The sequence below is a fragment of the Schistocerca cancellata genome, chromosome 11, assembly GCF_023864275.1.
Source record: "Schistocerca cancellata isolate TAMUIC-IGC-003103 chromosome 11, iqSchCanc2.1, whole genome shotgun sequence".
Classification (NCBI taxonomy): Eukaryota; Metazoa; Arthropoda; class Insecta; order Orthoptera; family Acrididae; genus Schistocerca; species Schistocerca cancellata.
Window position 1 is genome coordinate 159,812,631 of NC_064636.1, and position 24,209 is coordinate 159,836,839.

Sequence of the window (24,209 nt, forward strand, 5' to 3'; positions counted from 1 at the left end):
TAAAACCGCGATATTACCTAAGATGGACCACAGCCATTCTGCCTCTCTGTGTGTGATGTTGGATAGGTAAATTCTGTATATAATAAAAGCGGGAGGGCGATTTTACGAGACATCATTCACCTTAAACTGCGAGACAGCCGTCAAAAAGTTTGCGGTTGCGATACACGGCTCGTGTCATTGAAGTGTTGGCAGAAGTGCCAACACCTTGTAGTTAGAGGAGGCCGAAATGCACGCTAAGCTCACGCAGGCTGGCGTGAGGTCTGAAACAGGATACGTAATGAATGCTATAAAGAAAAGTACGTAGCTTCTGGAATACTTAACTTTAATCCATATTTGTAGAACATCGCTCTTGATGATACATTAATAGAGTCTAAATATCAATTGAATACGGCGCCTTGCTACGTCGTAGCAAATGTAGCTGAAGGCTATGCTAACTAACGTCTCGGCAAATGAGAGCGTAATTCTCAGTGAACCATGGCTAGCAACGTCGGCTGTACAACTGGGACGAGTGCTAGTACGTATCTCTAGACCTGCCGTGCGGTGGCGCTGGGTCTGCAATTACTGACAGTGGCGACACGCGGGTCCGTCGTATACCAGCGGACCGCGGCCGATTTAAAAGCTACCACCTAGCAAGTGTGGTGTCTGGCGGTGACACCACAGTCATTACTTTGTGGGGCGTCGAAGATAATGGGGGACGCAATGATTCACTCGACGTGCAGCATTCAGTCGCAGGATGAGTCCAGACTTGGGGGAAAAGAAAGTGCTCTGAGGCCAGAATTGCACTATCACATTTCTTTGTAAAAGTTGCGAGACAGCCGTCAAAAAGTTTGCGGTTGCGATAGACGGCTCGTATCATTACTTTCTGCGGCGTCGAAGATAATGGGGGACGCAATGATTCACTCGACGTGCAGCATTCAGTCGCAGGATGAGTCCAGACTTGGGGGAAAAGAAAGTGCTCTGAGGCCAGAATTGCACTATCATATATCTTTGTAAAAGTTGATACGTCAAATATTTATGTCAAAGAAATTCAATGGCGTAATAGGAAATACTCTGAAATCTCGTCTGCCGTCAAATAAATATCACCAAATCTAGTGTCTCGCCGTAGATTTCATCATAGAAGTTATTTGCCTTCTGTTCACTGCAATGTGAAATGTAACCGCCTGGAGCGCTGGCGTCGCTACAGCTATTTGACGTCTCTGCAGTGTGTCTGTAAACATGGCTTCAGAGTTAGCGTTTTGCTTCCACTCTTAATTACAAACTTGCTTCGACTATGGTGGGGGTTTGAGCAAGGGGCACAGTGCATGCTATTAATTGTATGTTCATGGGCAGTTGGAATATGCTGTAGGCGACTCCATGTCCACAATCACAGCTACAGCCATCCACGTCTACATCTGGAAACATCCAGGCAGCTTTTCATCAAGCCAGCATAGAGGATGTGGTCACACTATAAAATAAAATAAAAATCTCTCTTAGTTTTGCGTTTCTACTTTGGACTCTGGATACCACAAGTTAAAAAGCGCTTCATCTGTTTAGCACTTTTTATTAATTTTGTAGTTGTGACTCTTTAAGCTTACCCGATGGATATGTAGTGCATAGTCTTCACGGGTTTCCCGCCTGATCACGTTGTGCAAATTCCACAGTATTTCCTCGAAGCAACTGTTCAACCTTGCTGGTGGCTTGGTACGACGGACGGTATCCGCACGTCGACGCCCCGTTCCTTGAACACGCGCACGAAGAACGCGCAGGCGCGGAAATCACGCATGCGCAATGCTTTGCAGGTAGATGGTGCCAACACTCCAACGCCCTCTGCCGAAAATCGCAGAGCGGCTCTCCTGCGTGTGCGCTGTACGCTGTGTTTACTAGCAGTGCGGCCAGACGTTACTCAACAAAAACCGTACTACACCAATATGATCACGGGCCTGTTACCGAAAAATCTTGACTTTTGCGTCGTGATTTTGTAGTTGTTCCAACATTAATTCCAGTAATTCAATTATTCAAAAATAAAAATAGCTCTTATTGCCCATATAGTGTATTAAACATTTATTTGCCTTCACATATTCTCCCACCAGTGCTTTATAAATCGCTTCACACGTTTCTGGAACTATTTTGATTAATGTGCAATTTGATATTCCAGTGCTGTGTTATAAACTAGAGTAGCTCTCTCCTGTATCGAGAAATTCCAGTGTCACAGTTTGCCTGTCTTCTGCACATACAGCTTTTCTCAAGAGAATATTCTGTTTTGTAATATGAGAAGTCACTGTGTTGAGAAAATACTGAAATGCACTCTCATCATCTCGTAAGTAATTTATATATAAAACTTGACATCCTCTACTAGCAACCCTCGTAACAAATTTTGCTGAATGCTTTTACTGCCACGACGTAATGCCTATGACTTCAACCAAGTATGTATCCTTTTTTTTGCGTCGCTTTTCTTCCAAATACGCACACAGTGCAATTGCGGTACTAGCAACTGCAATGCGTAATAACAAGTTGTTGTTGTCCGTTACCTTGAAATTTGATGAAAAATATGACGAGAGTGTAATAACCCTTTTCAGTGCGTTGTCAAAGATCTTTGTCAAAGCTATTTGGCGAATAAGGATCATTTTTCTTTGTCAGAGATAGTGCAGTACCAACCTTAAGCGAAGGTCAACGCCTCTGGCTTTCGACCTTCTGCGGCAGCACTCTCCGTGGTGTGTGTGTGGGTGGTAGTGGGGAGGAGGGGGGGACAGTGTGACGTCAGACCAGCTGCTCCGGCAGTTCTGGAACATTCTCTCGCGACGCGTGGCGCAGCGAGCGGCGTTCAGTTCGTTTCCTACAGCAGGACAGGCGAGAGTGTGTGCGGAAACAGCAGGTAGGGAAACGAGCCTAGTAATGTTTTCGTGTCGCAAACGTTTGGCGAACAAGAATGGTAACGAAACTTCCTCCGAAACAAAAGTACTACTCTGCTGATTTCATGGGAATCTTATCATTGCAGTTTCTTAGCTCTTGTCACCCAGTTTTTTTTCAGAAGAGAAGAGACGCAATGGAAATGAAAGAATGACTTACTTTAGGTCAAACATTTTTGATGTACGGTTTATTTATTTACTCGCAATGATAAAGTTGCACGGCGACCTCGTTTCGGCGTCTTTCCATTATGAACTCTACCTGTGAAGATGGTTTAATACGTGTAAAATTGTACCATACGTCGGTTTTAGTCAACGTCTCCATATGCCACCTTATGCTGAGGTCTTACCTGATATCACGTGGCCCTTACGGCTTCTTGCAGCGTAAATGTCGGTTGCCTTTTTATGATCTGATCATATCATTTATATGTTTGCTTTTCATTTGCTTCATCCTCCAGCGATGCTGTATGTTTGAAAATGAATTTATATTTCTCGAAAAGTCTGTTATCACGTTTAATTTTTCAGAGATAGTATTATGAGGTGTTTGCACCTACAAGCATTCTGTTATTTTGTGTTTATCGCTATAATTTACCCTTTTTCTTTTACAGCAGAAATAAAATTTTAGAAATATTTTTCATGTTTAAATTTTGTCATAGTTGGGGATGTACTCTGGATATTTTTCTGTATGAGTGTAAATTTCCATTTTTTCCAAAATGTTCATAGGTTGTCATTAAGCTACTTTGTGTAGAATTTTAAGGACACGTATTTTCTGGCTTATATTCTTGGCTTTTTAAATACAAGTAGAATATCGAGGTACTATTTCTTATCGTATTTTAGCCTTGAAGTTATTAGTAAGAAATGCTGATTTTGTTTTGTTTCCTTTTCTGATATTTGCCCTACATATGGTGTTGTAACACAGGTAGGATTAGTTTGTGATTTTCTTTCTTCTCATTTTAATGTTATTTCTTTACTCTTGCCACCTGCTTTATGGTTTTGCATGCTGTTCATGTAACTTTAGAACTATTTTGGGATTGAAGTCAAGTATTCCAGAGTTTTTTCTTTTGCATCTAGTTATCATTGAGAGCTAACTTCAACAGAACTTTAATCATTGTTATGAAAGTTGCGTATTTAAGCGAATTTGAGTGTCGGGAGTTTTCGTTTATGATAGTGTCAATCGTAGTAGGTTAGCTTCTCTATATATTTGAAACTGGTGGTGACTGTTATTTCTCATTTTCAGATCTCAAAAGTTTAATGATTGTTTTTGTTCTGTTTGCATTGTAAATTTTGCGTTATCGTGCAAGTTGTTTAGTTGGTATTCCCAATATTTTTCAAGATAGAAAACGTTAAATGTTTTGCACAGTTTTCTTGAATAATCAGACAACCATGGCCTCTAGCCAAAACGTGTCGCAGTACAAATAAATTTTACTACGTGAAAGTTTCTATTAATTTTCTCTTCGTCTAATAGTTGGCTCAATGAGACCGAGAGAATATTGACAATCTCACGTGACGTGCATGCACTGTAGTTTAGGTATTTCTTGTTGGTCAGTATCGACAGTTTCCTGACTTAATAGACCAGATGTTCCCCATGTGAAACTGTGCGTCTCGAATACCTCTGCACTATTTTGGTTCTTTCAGAACAATGGCAATGCACTGAATAATACACGAGATAACCAACAATGACCATTAAACGTTTCTATCTCCCAGCGTAGCTGGTATTAGGTGTTTCCATTTTTTTATTTTATTTTTGATTTTTGCAACATGCTCCAGGTCAACAATAAATTTGTGGTACTACATCTTTCGGTTTCATTTTCACACAATATACATCATCAGCAAGACTTTGATTCACTAACTTGAATTGCGATTTTTTTGAACGAAATACGAAAATATGGTTATTAGAGTGCATTTCATATGACTCGTATTGTTTGCAAATAATGTTTCACGATAATTGCGAGGGGGTCAAAAAGTTTTTACCCTAACAAATAAACAATGACAGAAATTTCATAATACCAATTTATTTTTCAATATAATACCCGTGTACCATGCTCAGATAACTTCTGCTAACCATTAAAATAAAAGGTCTTCGATTTAGAGTCTAACCAAGCGTTCACAATACCAATCACTGCATCATTATTGTGAAATTGTCGTCCTTTGAGGTCATTTATTATGTTTGGGAAAAGAAAAAAAATGTCATGGAGCCAAATCCGGAGAATATGGTGGATGACGTAGCAGTTCGAGCTGGCAGTCACGCAGAGTTTCCAGTGTTGCGAGGGCTTTGTGCGCTTGTCCGTTGTCCTGATGCAAAAGCACTCCGCTCGCCAATTTTCCGCGCCTTTTTATTTCTTTATCTCTTCTCTCAAACGGCGCAGGTGGGTGCGATAGTATGATTCATTGATAGTTAACGCCCTTTTGCAAGCAATCCTCCATCATTTCCCCTTCTGCATCCCAGAAGACCAATACCATCACCTTAGCGGCTGGTGTTTGTACCAGAAATTTTTTTTGAGGGTAGGGGACGAAGGATGTTTCCATTGTTGTGAGTGTTGTTTTGTCTCAGGATGAAAGTGGTGTACCCACGTTTCGTCCATTGTCACATACCATGCAAGAAACCTCTCTTCATCCGCTTCAGATTGGCGGACGATTTCTTCACAACACTGCACACGCTCCTGTTTCTGATGTGCATTCAAGTCTTTCGGGACCCACCGAGATGAAACTTCCCGCATTCCCGAAACGTTCACAACAATGTCAAGCGCACGCCCGTGGGAGGTTCCAAATGTGGCTTCAGTGTGCTGCGATGCTGCTCGACAATCCTGCAACATCGCATCGTGAAGTGCAGTCACTGTGGCAGCGCTGACACGCCTTCCGCTCCTTGGCGCGTCTCCCACATTCGTTCATCCACGTCTGAAGTCGGACACCCAGTTTTTCACTGTCGCGTAAGACGGAGCACTCTCCTTCGTAAGTGTATTCCGCATGTCCTGCTCAATTTTCTTGGGCGTCAGTCGCTTCAAATGAAGATATTCAAACACAGCACGTACCTTGAGTGTCTCGTTATCTGCCATTTAGCTTACACTACGGTATACAAGGTATCCTAGCGGCAAAACTAACGAAGCCGGAGCCGCGAAATTTGACTTGCACATCCACAAAAGGCCACCATAAAAGTAGGTGACGTTGTTTGTGCGAGACATTACGGTAACCTTCTCGGGCTAGAAACTTTTCGGACCGTCCCTCGTAGGAAAATACTGTGGCATAGGTAGTAACTGTGTACGCTACATGAACTTGTCAGGTAGAATAATGTTTTCCTCATCTTTGACAAACGGTTGCTTATATTTTGGAATAGTTTGACTAGATAATTTTGTGAATTCGTGTTCGTGTGTACTTCCATTAAAAGTCATGGGCAGTCAGCTCTGTTGGCCGCGGGGGGGCAGGGGAGGGGCGAAATCTCAACACATGGGGGTGGGAAGTTAGTCTCGCCTGCGTATTATGAAAGTATGCCGTTTCAAGGCAACAGCACATCGAACCTTTGCAAACAAAAAACGTCATTTTTGGTACAATTTGTTATGAATAAACGACATGTAATGACGTGTGGGCAGGTAAAGCCTTCATTACATTTAAGTTACGGTACGGAGGCTGCGCTTGCATTAGTTCATTGTGATGTAGGGGTTATAAGTGCTGAGTTACAGAGCAGAAGGTAACTGTGGGAATGATTCGCGTCCCGCCATGTCCAAAATTTTGTACTCGCCTTCACCTTTGTGACTTCTTCATTAGACTGATAGAAGTATATTCTGTTACGTTCGATGTTGTGTACGTCTAGAAGTGTTGTCTCTCTCTCTCTCTCTCTCTCTCTCTCTCTCTCTCTCTCTCTCTGTTTCAGGTGTGAGTCGTCAATACTTTACAAATTGCGCCTGAAACGTATTGCAAATGCGAATAAATATTCACTCGTTAATCCTCTGGTAAAGCAAAGTACCATTCAAATTAAAAAATTATAGAAACGTTAAGTGTATTAAAGACAATTTACGAGCTAGTTAATTTAGACCACTTTTTCCCGAAACAGACGTCTTCAATTAATGAATATCTTTAACCATCAATATTACGCTTTTCATCATTTTACTGCAATTAATTTTACCTATACCGACCGTTTTCGAGACATCCTCAGTGTCTTATTGTTTCGGGACAACGTTTACTCACTGGACGTCAGGTACATGAGATGCTGCTTTACCTCGCCTGCTGGAATGGCTGCGCGCCCCGTATGACTCCAGACCAACTCCTGACGCTAGTTCTCAGAGATTTTTTAAATAAGTTTATTTTGTTGAGACACTTAGTGAACACTGCCGAATACACACATTAATGGATTCAGTGCGGGCCGGCTTCAACTTTCTTTTGCTCGTAAATCCGTAAGTCGTCTCATTTTCGGGGTTGACAAAGGCATATAGAGAAAATAGTACAACGTTTTTCAGTAAGTTCCACGCTAATTCTTGACAACACTTTAATCTCTCTCCTACCCACAGTCCAGTTCACGTGGATGAATAATCTTACACATTTAGGAACGAAGTAACTTCCAAGTTAACATACCCTACAGTAAAGGAAAAGCATAACTTCCAGTTAACATCAGCTGCGATGTTATATCGTTACTCTTCCATCACGTTCCGCATACCGTTAAGTTATTGAAAACCTCTACGAACACTTTCATATGCCACAGACGAAAAGAATATAAATTGAAGAGCTAAAGAAACTGTTACACCTACGTAATATCCTGTAGGGCCCCCACGAGCACGCAATGTGCCGCAATTCTACGTGGCATGGACTCGACTAATGTCTGAAGTAGTGGTGGAGGCAAGTGACACCATGAATCCTGCAGGGCTGTCCATAAATCCGTAAGAATGTGAGAGTGTGGAGAACAGCACGTTGCAAGACATCCCAGATATGCTCAATAATGTTCATGTCTGCGGAATTTGGTGGGCAGCGGAAGTGTTTAAACTCAGAAGAGTGTTCCCGGATTCACTTTGTAGCATTTCTGGACGTGTGGCTTGTCGCATTGTCGTGCTGAAATAGTCCAAGTCCGTCGGAATGCACAATGGACGTAAATGGATGCAGTTGATCAGACATGATGCTTATGGACACATGTCACAGTCGTATCTAGACGTATCAGGGGTCCCATATCACTCCAACTCCACATGCCTCACATCATCACAGAGCCTCCACCAGCTTGAACAGTCCCCCGCTGACATGCAGGGTCTATGGATTCATGACATTGTGTGCATACCTGTACACGCCCACCCGCTCGATACAATCTGAAACGAGACTCGTACAAGCAGGCAACAACATGTTTCCAGTCATCAACAGTCCAGTGTCGGTGTTGACGGGTCCAGGCGAGTCGCAAAGCTATTTGTCCTGCAGTCATCTTCTTTATTCTGGCCTTCTTTGTTATTGTTTCAGGAGTTTTTTCAGCTTCAGCTACAAATTGCCTGTCTGTTCATGGAGCCCACTCACTATTTGACACCCAATCCATTCATGCTATGTAATCTGCTTGTTACTTCATTATCAAAACATATTATGACAATCAGACCATCATGAAGAGGTGACCTACAAAAAAGAAAAAAAAGACAGTGTTAGGCAAGCATTCCCAAATTGCAGCTATTGGAGTTTTCATTCTGTTTTTGTGTTTTGCAATGTAAATATTTTTCCAGGAGTTTAGAATCTGAAAGATCTCTGTATATTGGCATTAGTTCCACAGTAACAGTTTCTGGCATGAGGTGTGCATGTGCCTGTTTTTGTCCATTTTCTTTTGTTTTTCTCATCTCACTGACATTATCACTGTTTCTCCTGATGAACAGACCATAATATTGTGTAAGGTTTTCTATCTTCGATTTGTTGTCAGCCTTGTCCACCAACAGCTATGCCAATTGAAAAGTTTTTTTCTATCGTGTTCTTCTCTTTAGCACATACGCTACACATTCCATTTTTTAAATTTCAGTTTCAGCATATGGCTTAGCAGTCACAACAAAGTCACAGATTCCACAGTAGTGAATGTATTGCACACAGCATCTAAGAACTAACCTAGTAAAAATAGAGACTACCTCCCTACATTTCATACCATCACTGAAACCTTCAAAGTTTTTGTCACATTTGTGTTAGTCTGCCTTACTGACCTAATCTTGGCAATGTTTTGTCAGACATTCGTAGTTCAGCACGTTTCTCATATCTACAGAGGTAGCTGTGATAACTTGTCAGCAATGTGTGGCGTCACTTCTGCCAGGAACCGTCCAGTGCAGCAACAGTATCAGCGTACTGACTAATACCTGCAGTTTATTTCGCTGTCCTCACATAGAAACTTCACTTTGTTAGGCCATTGTACAAACACTCGTAATACCTCTCGGACCTGACAGGTCGCAGTGGGAGATCCATCATAGTACACAATATCTGGGCTGCTTTCTTCCCTTCCGAATACACCTCATGTCACGTGCAAAGCGAATATCTACTTCCCTACATTTTATGCTTGTTACAGGAGATGTCATTGTACAGGGTGATTATAATTAAAGTTAAACTTTAATTATAAAGTTAAACTTTCAAAACGCTGTACAAGTAACACCATTGGTCAGCATGAAGTCAAATTGCAACGGAATATTAACGGAGAGGGGGAAAACGTACGGCAGAATGAAAAAAAAAAAATAGATGGCGCTGTATGTGTCAGAATACGTAAATGGAAACACATGTTATGCGCACGAGCCACTGAAGTTGGTATAAACATGCCGGTTACACGGCTTTTCCTCCTCTCGCGTGTGCGACGTTTGCCATGACTGTCTCAAAGCAGGATCGCGCTGTGCTTGTAAAGCTGTATTACAAGAATGACGATTGTGCACGCGTCGCTCTGCAGAAGTTCCGGACACGTAAGGGTTTGAAAAAAGACTTTGGTGCGATGACTGCCGTGGGTCTGGAGAAAATGATTTTGAATTTCGGAAAGACGGGTTCTTTTGGTGTTGAACCCGATAGAGGGAGGAAACGAATTGATTCGACGTCAGTGCAAGCAGTGGCCACAGCAGTGCAGGGGGAGACGAGTGGCGGTGTGCAGACGTGTAGTGGACGGACAATTGCCCGAACATTGGACACACCCGTGAGCACGGCGGGTAAAATCCTACGAAACATCCTTCTTTGCTAGCCATTCAAAATTATCCATGTGCACCAGTTGCTTCCACACGCAAATTAACCACTACCATTCATCATGAAAAGGTCAGTGTGTGGTGCGGGTTTATGGCATCATTTATCATAGGGCCACAATTCTTTCGAAGACACAGGTGCTTTCGGTCCTGTTGCCTGTACCTGGTAAGCGCTATGTGTGTCTTTGGCGCAAGCACGTCATTCCAGCACTCCAACAGCGTGGGTGTGTGGGTGGGATCATTTTTATGCAAGATGGCGCCCCTCCGCGCATTACAAATCCAGTTAAGCAGCTGCTGAAGCGCCATTTCGGAAATGCTAGAATTGTCAGCCGCCATTTGCCTACATCCTGGCCGTCCCGATCACCTGATCTCAATCCGTGAGACTCCTGGCCGTGGGGCTGTGTGGAAGATGTTCTGTTCCCTGTTCCGACTGCAAACTTAGCTGCGCTGAAGGCGCGCATTGCGCAACACATTCTGAAAGTGACCCCGGAAACACTTCGATCAGTTGTGGAACATGCTGTTTCTCGATTTCAACTTTTTGCCGTAAACGGTGGACAGCATATTGAACATGTTCGGCACCAGTCAGACGGAAATTAATAATCCGATTTGATTTTGATTGATGCTTTTTATGCGGGTTTTGGCCTCGGGAAAATAGAAAACCGATGTGAGTGATGCTTTTTATGCGGTTGTTGGCTTCAGGACAATTAAAAACTGATTTTTCCCATACGATGTGATATGACCTTGCCGCTGTGGATGGACTTACTTAAGAAACAGTATAACACCTCTACACCCATGAACAATGAATAGTACAGTTTATTTAACGTCAAACGTACACCTTAGGCATTGTCGTATGACTCATTTGTCATTTGTAGTCGAGCACCATTAAATTATGTTTACAGCGCGCGTCTATTGCTACGTCTTGCAACTATTTATTTTTCTTCTGCCACGCATTTTCCCCCTTCTCCGATAATATTCCGTTGCAATTTGACGTCATTGTGACCAGTGGTGCTATTTCTGCAGCGTTTCGAAAGTTTAACTTTAATTGTAATCACCATGTACATTTCGTTTCTTTACAGACTTGACATCCCACTACAGGTCTGCTGGATAGAATTCGTTCTTACTTACGTCTTCATTAAATGTGAGATATTTTTCACTAGTACAGTATTTACATTAGCAACAGACAAATGCAATTGTGAAAGGATGCACTTACTAATAAATGTAGCCGTTGCTTTCACTGTTTAAAGCACCAACATTTTGTTAATAAATTCTCTATAAGATGTTTCAACTTGGTTTTGAAGTACAGCCTGCCGGACTTTAAGGCCTAAACCCACTTGCCGCAGCGTAACAGGTTTTTCATTTTTACAGTGTCCATCAAATTGTTTGTACTGATTACAGTAAAACTTACGACTGTAATTAAACTTATTCGGTTTTGGTGCTTTATGATGTCAAATCGTTGAAATACGCAGTCACAACAACTTTACAACACGAACTCACGAAAAACGTAAGTAAAGTAATCTAATTGTATTAACAGAAACATCGATTGTAATAAATCCCTGGTCATAATACTGTCCATAATTTCTTTAAGGATATTATACAAATGACTTGCTATGGAAATAGCGGCGCCAAAGTGAAGTAACAAGACACTGCAGGCAAGATTTTGTGTTTGATGGCAGCGTGACAGGCATTCAAGAGCTACATATTATGCTTTAGAAGGACATTTAAACACCACAGTAGTGAGGTAATAAACGCAAAGCATGAATATTTTACAATAAGGAAGAATCGCATAATTTTATTAAATAAAAAAATCCATTTTCTGGGCGCTCATGACCCCAGCTCCCTTTACACTTAATTTGTTTGTGATTCGTAAGCTTCCTGACATCCCTCTGTTACATGCATTTTGGTAGGAGTAAATCGTGTGTCGCTTGCAGAAATGTGAAAATGCACACTAATGGCTAACTTTATAGACGGTGTACTCTAGATGAAACCACACAATTGGCCGAGCGGTTCTAGGCGCTTCAGTCCGGTACCGCGTGACTGCTACGGTCGCAGGTTCGAATCCTGCCTCGTGCATGGATGTGTGTGATGTCCTTAGGTTAGCTAGGTTTAAGTAGTTCTAAGTTCTAGGGGACTGATGACCTCAGATGTTAAGTTCCACAGTGCTCAGAGCCATTTCAACCATTTGATTTGAAACCGCCCAACGCTGCATCAGAGATCTTTTACCAGGAGAATAGATTAATTTGCGAGTATTATAAAGATGCCTTAGAATCCCCGGAGGGAAGGTGACGTTTCATTCGAGACAATTTAGGGGTCGATGATGTAAATTATGTGTAAGTCCCATAAAGACAAGAGAAAATCTAGGGCTCATACAGTGACATACAACATAGACGCTCTATTTCTGAGTGTCATGACGTACCATCTACTATGCAGCGCAAAGTGCCCTGTGGAGTAGATGTGTTCTGGAAGGTTAGAAGAGTCGGAACGATCAGGATCAGTAAGGATACAGCGACTCAGGGCTCGGACCAGCATGAAAAAGAACACGAAGACGTGTGCAGGATTAGCGAACATTTGTCTGCTTCTCGGTTCAGTGTGATTGTTCTTCACACACATGCATATGTGAACCCTGATCAGGTTTCCCATCTCTGCAGTAAAATAGACTTCCGTGATAGTCACAAAAAATTTCTCGCGAAAAGCTATACCTCACATCTATTAACACAACCTGATAATGTTCGCACGCTGATGAACAACTCTCATATCGTGATGTCTCTTTCAGGTAACACACCACGAAAAATCGAAATCATTTCCAGAAATGTGTAAGGCAAATAATAATTAATTATAGATTAGACCCATCATGATGTGTGTTGTGGGTATTTTAAGACTGCATATTGAGATTAGGATGTCGTGGTGAAACTGTAACACATGGCCACTTCAAATGTTTTATGTTGTAATGTTAGAGCACCTAACACAAATCGAGAAGATTACGTACCGACTAATCACAGTAGTGCCAACATTTATTCTAATTTTGGAACTCATGATGACGTGATCAACTTACAGAGTTTTATTTCTTCACAGTAGACAACTGGCAGAACTGCATATTGACACTGAAGAGTCAAAGAAACTGGTACACCCGCCTAATATCGTGTAATGACCCCGCGAGCACGCGGAAGTGCCGCGACACGACGTGGCATGGACTCGACTAATGTCTGAAGTAGTGCTGGAGGGAATTGACACAATGAATTCTGCAGTGCTCTCCATAAATCCATAAGAGTAGGAGACGCTGAAGATCTCTTCCGAAGGGCACGTTCCAAAGCATCCCCGATACGTTCAGTAGCGTTCAGCTATGATGAGTTTGATGGCCGGCGGAAGTGTTTAGCCTCAGACGAGTGTTCCTGGAGCCATTCTGTAGCAATTCTGGGCGTGGGTGGTGTCGCATTGTCCTGCTGGAATTGCCCAAGTCTGTAGGAATGCACAATGGTCTTGAATGGATGTAGGTGATCAGCCAGGATGCTTGCGTATATGTCACATGTCAGAGTCGTATCTAGACGTATCAGGGTTCCCATATCACTCCAACTGCACACTCCAAACACCATTAAACATCCTCCGCCAGCTTGAACACTCCCCTGCTGACATGCAGGGTCCATGGAATCATGACATTATCTCCACACCCGTACACGTCAATTCGCTCGATACAATTTCAGACGAGACCCGTCCGCCCAGACAACATATTCCCAGCCATCGACAGTGAAATGTCGGTGTCGACGGTCACAGGCGAGGCGTAAAACATTGTGACGTGCAGTCATCAAGGGTACAATAGTGGGCCCTCGATTGCGAAAGCCCGTATCGATAATGTTTCGCTGAATGGTTCGTACTCTGTCACTTGTTCATGGACCAGCATTGAAATGTGCAGCAATCTGCGGCAGGGCTGCATTTCCGTCACGTTGGACGATTCTCTTCAGTCGTCGTTGGTCCCATTCTTGCAGGTCCTTCTCCGGCCGCAGCGATGTTGGAGATCTGATGTTTTGCCGGATTCCTGTTATTCACGGTACCCTCGTGAAATGGTCGTGCTGGCAAATCTCCACTTCATCGCTACCTCGGAGACGCTATGTCCGATCACTCGCGCGCCACGTTCAAACTCGCTTAAATCTTGATAACCTGCTGTTGTAGCAGGAGTAACCTGTATAACAAAAGCGCCAGACACTTGTTGTCTCATACAGGCGTTGCCGACTGCTGCGCCGTATTCTGTCTGTTTACGTATCTCTGTATTAGAATACACATGCCTGTACCAGTTACTTTGGCGCTTCAGTGTATAATTTAACAAGTAATGGCTTAAGTCTCACTGACAGATTGAATCCTTTAGGTATCTGCATTTTTGCCAGCAAGACGGTCAGGTAACTCCTTGGTTAGAAGAGACGAGTAGATGTTCTTTGCATTTTGAGATTTATCCTCATTGAGACAATGAGTCTCACCGAGTTTTCAATGTTCTTACCACTAGCAAAACCCTATGGGACGGTGGTGCTATTGCCTGCCATACTTGCGAGTGCGTAACTTCAGACGATAACATATTCCCTAGTATCATTATCATCAACTTCGTTCCATAGCAATTGTCAAACCCAAGTAACTTCGCCGACGAATAGATTTCCGTGTACCAAGTAGCCACTCACCCACTCGGTCCTACTATCGAACAAAAGTTCCATTGAAACTACAGCAGATGCATTCCGTACTGCATTTGAAATGTAATTTTGTTATGAAGACTAGGCAGCCATCCAGCATAGCAACATAGAATATCACCAACATACAGTCTGGAATACAACAGTCGGTATCGTTGTTTGGTACTTTGTGTAAGTGATTTTCATGCTAAATATCTATCCACTCCAATTAGCTGAGTGATCAGATTTGGCTGAATGCCCCACCAATGGGGCCGGGTTCGATTCTCCCTCTGTATGAGTACAGATATCCTGTATTACCATTTAGGGTCTGGATTTTTCTATATTTTCCAAAATTTTAGTCTTTTACATATTTTTCCAGAGTCTATGGAAATGTATAAAAATGTATATACTTATCAGCTAGAACATTATGACCACCTACCTAACAGCTGGTATGTCCACCATTACCACTGATAACAGCCGTGATTTGTCATGGCATGGAAGTAATGAGGTCTTGGTAGGTCGCTGGAGGAAGTTGGCACCACATCTGTACACAAGTCACCCAATTCCCGTAAATTCCGGGGACGGGGGCAAAGAGCTCTGACGTTATGTAGAGCCACATCCCAGATGTGTTTGATGAGCATCAGATCTGGCGAGCTGGGGGCTGTCACGTCAATTAGCACTCGCCACTGTGTTCCTTCAATCACTCCATTGCACTCTTGGCCTTGTTATGTGTCACATTATCTTGTTGAAAAATGCCTCAGCCGACGCAAACATGATCGTCGTGATGGAGTGTATGTGGCCTGCAACCAGTGTACGATACTCTTTGGCAGTCAGGGTGCCTTGCACGAGCTCCACTGGATCCGCGGATGCCCATGTGAATTTTCCGCAGAGCATAATGGCGCCGCCTCCAGCTTGTCTCCGTCCCGCAGTACAGGTATCGAGGAGTGGTTCCCCTGGAAGATGACGGATTCACGCACTCCCGTCAGCATGATGAAGAAGGTGTAGGAATTCATCAGACTATGCTGTGCTCTGCCACTGTGCCATGCCCAGTGCCAGTGGCTACATGCCCATTTCAGTTGTAGCTGCCGATGTTCTTGGTGTTAACATTGGCACATGCATCGCTCATCGGCTGCGGAGGACAATCGTTAGGAGTGTTCAGTGCACTGTGTCTTCTAACACGCTTGTGTACTCTGCCCTGGGGTAAAGTCTGATGTTAGTTCTGCCACAGTTCGTTGACTGATCTATTTTACCAGTCTGCAAAGCCTACGACGTACAACACATCGAATGAGGGATGGCCAACCAACCAACGACGTCTGGACTTGGTTTCACCTTGGTTTCGCCATGTGCTGAAGACACTCATCACAGCACTCGTAGAATACAAGTCGTGCAGTTTCCGAAATACTCGCGTTGAGCCACCAAGCCATCGCAATCAGCCCTTGGTCAAACTCAGATAGATCGTGCACCTTCATCATTCTATATATGGACAGCATGTTCACTCATACTACATGCACCATGTGTGTATCTGACGATCAATCATTTCTCGCCAGGTGACGCTGGTATAGCCTGGACAGGTTTATATCGATAGTAGGTCGATGGTCATAATGCCTTGGCTGATCAGTGTATGTTCTTATTGCTTACCTCTCCAGATTTCCAAACCCAGCCAGAGTATCTACAAACGGCACTTGAGTGCAGAGTTTAGCCGTATCTTAAGTACAGCTATCTGTCCACAGATTATTACAAAATACTACTCCATGACCACATAACGATGACATCTGCTTATATTTTCTTGTAAGTTAATAACTCCAAATATAATCCAACTAGGGCTGTCAGAATTTATGATAAATATAGACTCTAATGGTACAAGATGGAAATAGTCTTCGAAATTCTGATCAACTGCAGCTATCAGAGCTTAGATCCGAGATGGGTGTATGTATGCAACATATGGAAATAATGTTTGAGGAACTGAGTTAATCCTGTTATAAACACATATACACTCCTGGAAATTAAGAACACCGTGAATTCATTGTCCCAGGAAGGGGAAACTTTATTGACACATTCCTGGGGTTAGATACATCACATGATCACACTGACAGAACCACAGGCACATAGACACAGGCAACAGAGCATGCACAATGTCGGCACTAGTACAGTGTATATCCACCTTTCGCAGCAATGCAGGCTGCTATTCTCCCATGGAGACGATCGTAGAGATGCTGGATGTAGTCCTGTGGAACGGCTTGCCATGCCATTTCCACCTGGCGCCTCAGTTGGACCAGCGTTCGTGCTGGACGTGCAGACTGCGTGAGACGACGCTTCATCCAGTCGCAAACATGCTCAATGGGGGACAGATCCGGAGATCTTGCTGGCCAGGGTAGTTGACTTACACCTTCTAGAGCACGTTGGGTGGCACGGGATACATGCGGACGTGCATTGTCCTGTTGGAACAGCAAGTTCCCTTGCCGGTCTAGGAATGGTAGAACGATGGGTTCGATGACGGTTTGGATGTACCGTGCACTATTCAGTGTCCCCTCGACGATCACCAGTGGTGTACGGCCAGTGTAGGAGATCGCTCCCCACACCATGATGCCGGGTGTTGGCCCTGTGTGCCTCGGTCGTATGCAGTCCTAATTGTGGCGCTCACCTGCACGGCGCCAAACACGCATACGACCATCATTGGCACCAAGGCAGAAGCGACTCTCATCGCTGAAGACGACACGTCTCCATTCGTCCCTCCATTCACGCCTGTCGCGACACCACTGGAGGCGGGCTGCACGATGTTGGGGCGTGAGCGGAAGACGGCCTAACGGTGTGCGGGACCGTAGCCCAGCTTCATGGAGACGGTTGCGAATGGTCCTCGCCGATACCCCAGGAGCAACAGTGTCCCTAATTTGCTGGGAAGTGGCGGTGCGGTCCCCTACGGCACTGCGTAGGATCCTACGGTCTTGGCGTGCATCCGCGCGTCGCTGCGGTCCGGTCCCAGGTCGACGGGCACGTGCACCTTCCGCCGACCACTGGCGACAACGTCGATGTACTGTGGAGACCTCACGCCCCACGTGTTGAGCAATTCGGCGGTACGTCCACCCGGCCTCCCGCATGCCCACTATACGCCCTCGCTCAAAGTCCGTCAACTGCACATACGGTTCACGTCCACGCTGTCGCGGCATGCTACCAGTGTTAAAGACTGCGATGGAGCTCCGTATGCCACGGCAAACTGGCTGACACTGACGGCGGCGGTGCACAAATGCTGCGCAGCTAGCGCCATTCGACGGCCAACACCGCGGTTCCTGGTGTGTCCGCTGTGCCGTGCGTGTGATCATTGCTTGTACAGCCCTCTCGCAGTGTCCGGAGCAAGTATGGCGTGTCTGACACACCGGTGTCAATGTGTTCTTTTTTCTATTTCCAGGAGTGTATGATGTTCAAATCTGACGCCATTCTGAGCAGTGGCGTTTTTAAAGTGGAGATTTAACTATGGACATCCTCTATATGGCAGGAGCATCACACACACACACACACACACACACACACACACACGCACACGCACGCACACACGCGCGAGCGTGAGAATGCTTTGTACCGAGGGAGTAATCGGAATATATCGTAGAGAGGGGTTCTGCGTCTTTAGGGTAACGACAAGATATAGGAAAGGGGATAACTCTACACTTGCGTATGTGTGTTCTCATTACCTCTATGTTCGCGAGAAAAGGGTAGTGTTTAAGAAAACTCAAATAACGAAATCAATACGTTCTCACTAAGAGGATCCTATAATGAATGCAAACAAGTTTACCAGAAAAGTTGTGATGATTATTCGGAAAGTGAGATAGTACACAAATCCCAATTAAACACGCCTTCTGTCACCTCATAGGTAAGAACTGAAATGAAATCCAAGAAGATCCTCACTTCCCAAACTTTTGTTTCGAGAGAAAATTCAGAGAGACCATGATATTATGTTTAGCATTTCTCATATATAGCTGCGGTGAGTTGCAACCGAATATTAGCTTTGTTATCCTTGACCTTATATTCATTTTCTATTACATGATTCTGATACATAGCAATTATTTCGCCGTAAAGGTTTTAAAGAAATGATAAATAATACTTCCTCTACAAGTAGGTTCCAAATTTTTGTTTAATAATTCCGTGTATTTGGTCGTTAGTTTGGAGTGGGGGAGCATGAATCAGTTCTCAGCAATCGCCAGTGACTGTCCAGATCAATTAGTAGCGGGGCATACAGGTTACATGTTGGTACATCACTCACTGGGTGGTTCAGCACGAAGTTTATGCTGACACTAATTGCATTGAGAAAAGCTTTGGATGTTTGAAACAAAATAATTACATAATGGAGGAGTAATGTCAGTAAAAACTATCCTTTTATCAGTGTTATCTCCAGTGCTGTGATAAGGGGAGATCAATTCCAGAACGATAACACATATGTTAGTTGGGCGGATGATGCGTTCTATATTTCTGGCTCAACATTTTTTCCTATTTGTGGTTGGTTGTCGTCCTCTTGGAATGTGTCGAGTGTGTTGATGAGTCACAATCGGACTGGTTAACCGACTGTGTGATCCAAGCCATGCAAGACAACGTACGGAAATAGCTGTTAAGAGCAGTGTAAACAGATTCCTTAATACGATGAGCGATTAGTAAGATACATCGTTTACTGTAGCTATTTATGACGTTCTTAGTAGTTTGCTAGACATCGATTTTGGTGACTGTGCGGTAGCTACAAATTTATGAAGCTACATCTCCAGTCTATCTGAGAACAAATTGTGGAAAATCTTCTGAATTGAGGTGAAGATTTGCAGCTGTTCACCTGTGTAGTTTGACATACCAATGATAACTTGGTGTTGTAATTCATCTGTTACGGGTACCTTTTACGAACTGTTTCTTGACACAGGTCTCTGTACCCTATACAAATGCTGAGGGTGCTGTTGTAAGGATAAAGAGCTGCTCAGTGGCGACATGTTTCAGAACCAACCACCATGTTGGCCACCAAGAAAGTTCAGGAGACCGCAGCTGTGGATCTGGGTGCTCTCCTCGATGAGAGTGACGGCGCCATAGTGATTCTGGTGGCAGGCCAGACGCGTCTGGTGGCACGCAGGGCAGTCATGGCCGCCAGGAGCCCCGTCTTCGCGGCCATGTTCCAGCACGACACACTGGAGGCCAGCACAGGTGAAGTCAGCATCACGGATACGGAGGGCCCAGTTTTGCGCCAGCTGCTGTCATACACGTACACCCTCCAGGCCCCCCGGCTGTCCAGCTTGACCCCACAAACGCTGGCAGCTGCTGATAAGTACGGCTTGTCGGCCCTGAAGGCTGCTTGTGAGCAGCAGCTGGCCACTCAGCTGACTGTGGAGAACGCGGCAGCCACAGCTGCCCTGGCAGTGAGGCACTGCTGCCCGAGCCTGACTCCGGCTTCAGTCGCCTTCATAAAAGACCACAACTTCCGGGTAATGGCTACACAGGGCTGGGCAGACATGATGCGTAGCCACACTGAAGATTTGATTGAAGTGAGTCGCCTGCTTGCTGAACCACCAGAAGAAATCAGGTAAATATGAGACAATGTGCTTATCTGTGTTGCCCAGTGCTCCCTCCCTCTCTCTCTGTGTGTGTGTGTGTTTTCAAGTTTACAATGTTTGCCATTGAATTTCCTTGCATGTATCCACACTGAGAAATACATCTCTCTTGACAGCTACAAAAGCCACTGGCTGATAGCTCACAAAGCTTTCATTGTATTCTCATGACTGGTTCACTGGATCTCTGGATGGAACTATGTTTATTAGTAGATAAGTTAGCTACCAAAAATCAGGGATGAGCCAAGTTTTTGATAGCTTCAAAAATTGTTTTCATCTTTAACATGTTCCATTTATTTGCAGTAATTAATTTGTTACATTGTGTATGTACAACACATTGTTAGATGTTGGCATCTGGTTTCCAAACAAAGATTATGTTAACAATGCACCCAGCAGGTGACATTCTTGCTGTGGTCACAAAGATGTGCTGCTCACTACAGTAGCAGACATGACTGTGTGTGTAGTTTGTAGTTAGGCAGGAGCGTTTTTGGAATTTGTTTTGCATGACCTACAGGTCACCATAACCTCTTTACAGTAAGAATACTTCAGGTGTTTTGTGTCACTGTAGCTGCTGGTGCTAGAGGCAATAAGATCGCTATAAATGGCATACTGCTGGATAAAGAGGAGTTGAAGATAAAAAGTAAGTATGTCAATCTATACCAGCACCAAGAACATGTTAGTATGTTGAAACAACGAGGGCAGCAACATATTTACAGTTTGCATTTCTTGTGTTACCATGCTGTAACCTGTCGAAGCTCTTTGGTGCAGGGAAGTATACCACTGTTACCTCACTCCCAAATAAACGTCTCTCACTATGCATTCATTGACGAAGACGACACCTTAGAGATGACAAGCGGACATCTGCACACTTCAGCATTCTACAGTCTAGCAGTTCCAGCTTTCACAAACACCCCATAAAGTGCCAACAAAAGTGGTGATTGCATTGGTGGATATTAAAACTCGGCATGTCCTAATAAAAAAAAAGTCTATTTAATAGTGTTACACACCAGTCAGTGTAATCAACGGCTGGCGTTGGCTATGAAGTTTTTCATGACAGTCTTTGCCTGAAAAGTTCTCGGTTGCCACATCAGATTTCAATAAAACTCAAACTTTCGATTGTGTCCTCCACCATAGTCCTCCCTGATGGTGATGATGGAGGAGTTCTCACACTGGTGCTCCTCTCTCACTACCACGGCATGTGTCTGCCACAGTAGAGGACAATACCACAGGTCTGTGTGTTGCATTATTCGCTTCCACCTCCATAGTACATGTACGCAATATGCCAACAGTTTTGGTAACAAATTATTCTATTAACTGCCAACAATATAACTCTTAATGCACATCAAATGAAATATATCAGGCACTAAGGCAAATGGTATGGTTCCCAGTCTGGTTGTCTGTGCAAGCCATCCAGTACACAAGGTGCTGCAAGCACAGGGGCAGTAGGGTGTAGCAGTTTATTCCTTGTGTACCCACAAGACATCAGACCAGCCCACACAACAGTAACACAGCAACTTTGTGTGGGCCACACATTTCCCTCTCCTCTCTGTTTGTCGGTGTCTCAGAAAGTGTGCTACACTTTGGTGCTATTTCTTAGTTCTTACATGAGCTGCATGTATTGTACAGTGTTTTCAGAAAGCTAAGGTTGGGTTATAGGAATACATATAATATGTACACAAGTGCTTGAATTGTTAATTTACTGTGAGGCTATAGGTCTTTCTGATGTAATATTTAGACGTGGCCGCCACAATAATCTATTTCAAATAGTGTGAGTGCATGTGCACATGCTTGTGTGTGTGTGTGTGTGTAATGGACTTAATATCATTGTTATATCTGTAATATGTCAACAAACTGTTTTCTGCAAAGCTGTAATTTTCTCTAATTGGTGAAGGCATGCACAGAATTTTACTAACTGGACTGAAATTTTATGCTGCCATTTGAGGACATTGCCATCAAATTCCTAGAGATTTGATTAGTTTTGTGTTTTCCCTTTAAAGTGTCAGAAGATATTGCTGTTCAGAGATCCAGTGTTAGCCATATTAAGTACATGTTTCTACAGAGGTCAACAAGTGGTTAACAGTAACATCCTGATTTCAAAGGAACTTCGTGTCTACAATGAATTATTGCAACATGCGATGACGCACTCATGAGTTGAATTTTATTAAGTTGTAATGGTACATGAATGAAAAATTTCATGAGAGCTTGCTGATATACATACATATCTTTTACATTGACTTTCAGACTATTCCACATCGCAGATGGGATGCTGCTACTTTTTTAATTTTTCACTGGACAGATGCGTTTTCATACAGTTTCATTGCTATGACAATTACCTTCATTTGATTTGTGTGTTTACAGTGTAGTGTAAGAACTTCAATGTTCTGTACAGGAGTCTTTCGGTCGAGGAGAAAGGCAGGAGGCTGATCCAGGCAGCTGAGGAGGGGGCAGTGGAAGAGATACGGACTCTGCTCGCCGCAGGTGCTGACTTAGGAGTGAGGGACAAGTACATGGGGACCGCCCTGCATTGTGCAGCGAGGGAGGGACACGTGGATGCAGTGAAGTATCTGGTGGAGTGTGGAGCAGGCCTGGAAGACAGGAACAGGAAGCAGAGCACACCTCTGCACTTAGCTGCATGGAAAGGCCACACGGCTGTGGTGCGGCTGCTGGTGGCTTGTTCTGCAGACCCCAACGCCAAGGGTGACTGTGGGTGGACGCCACTGCACTTTGCGGCATGCTATGGTCACACAAAAGTGGTAGCTGCGCTGCTGGAGGCGGGATCTGACAGAGGCGCAAGGAATGACAGGGGAAACACACCACTGGACCTTGCTAGAAATGACAATCACCAGCAGCTCATAGGGATTCTAACGTGAAGTTTACAAGGCAACAAAAATCAGGAGGAAAACAATCAAAGCATCACGTCATGACTTAACATTATCTTTAAATAAAGTATTAATCCTGCATCCATTGTTTGCACCCATCACTGTGTAGTGCATTTTCTACTCCAGTAACAACTCAGCAATAGGTACAACATGGATAGTAACGTAAATAATCTAAGTATTCTTCCTCATTAGGAAAAGATCTGAAAAACGTTAGTTGAGCAACCATTTTAACGCTCGAGCAGTCATATCAGTTTTGTAACATCTGTAGTCGCCAACCAGCCTTCATGTTCTTTAGAGTCACGAAAAATAGTGCCTCAATATGTTTGGTATTCAGAAAAAACTTTACTTTGCTTTTTACATAAATAAACATATATTTCAATGTTTGAATTTTATTTCTTCTTCATAGGTATTTACAAAATCTCAGAAGTATCCCACTCTTTTATTTAACCACAAATTTCTAACGCACACAATAATCTGACATCACATTCGGTCGACATGTATTTTACAGTGTATATTGCTTCTATACCACTAATTGTATCATACTCAGGTCATTTATTAGTCGTGTTGTTGCTTATACACAAAAATTTACTCTTCCTGTTCCACCACTTCATTCAAAGTGCCACATGTACAGTTTCCACAGACAATGGAAGAATGATTTTTGCACATAAACATCTTAGACTGACTACAACAAATTCTGGTAACAACATTCCCTTTTCCTGCATACATAAAGCAGCGACTCTTCCTTGTGTTTGCAGGCTCTTCCAGTTGTCAAGGTTACTCCTATTTATAAGGTGCCAAAAACATTTTGGGATCATTTGTAAGGGTAAAAATGTGGAATGAGCTTCCTGTAAGTTGTTGAGACGACTGTTTCAAACATATCCTTCTTGGTTTTCTTGGGTTTCCTACATTGGACTGCAACAATGTTTGAGCATTTTTATTTTCAAAGTGCCAATGTAAGTGATGTGTTACTGCAAAAGTGAAACTCCTATTGGAAAACTAGTACACGAGTTACCAAAAGTAATATTCCATTTGGATCCATCCAAATTTTCTACCAGTCAAAGCATAATGTTATATACTTTATTTGACACCTTGT

At 43.5% G+C, this 24,209-nt stretch overlaps 1 protein-coding gene across 1 annotated transcript; it reads left to right on the forward strand.

Moving 5' to 3' along the window:
• Nucleotides 1-2,743: 2,743 nt before the first annotated feature.
• On the forward strand, nt 2,744-23,499 carry LOC126108599 (ankyrin homolog). Its single transcript, XM_049913900.1, has 3 exons — nt 2,744-2,851; nt 19,636-20,212; nt 22,627-23,499. Exons 2-3 carry the CDS (start codon nt 19,647-19,649, stop codon nt 23,105-23,107), a joined length of 1,047 nt encoding a protein of 348 aa, XP_049769857.1. The 5' UTR covers nt 2,744-2,851; nt 19,636-19,646; the 3' UTR covers nt 23,108-23,499.
• Nucleotides 23,500-24,209: the final 710 nt, after the last annotated feature.

Coding starts and splice junctions, on each gene's coding strand:
- LOC126108599 (XM_049913900.1), top strand. CDS start 19,647: ATGTTGGCCACCAAGAAAGTTCAGGAGACCGCAGCTGTGGATCTGGGT. Junction 20,213..22,626: donor GAACCACCAGAAGAAATCAG/GTAAATATGAGA, acceptor TGTTCTGTACAG/GAGTCTTTCGGTCGAGGAGA.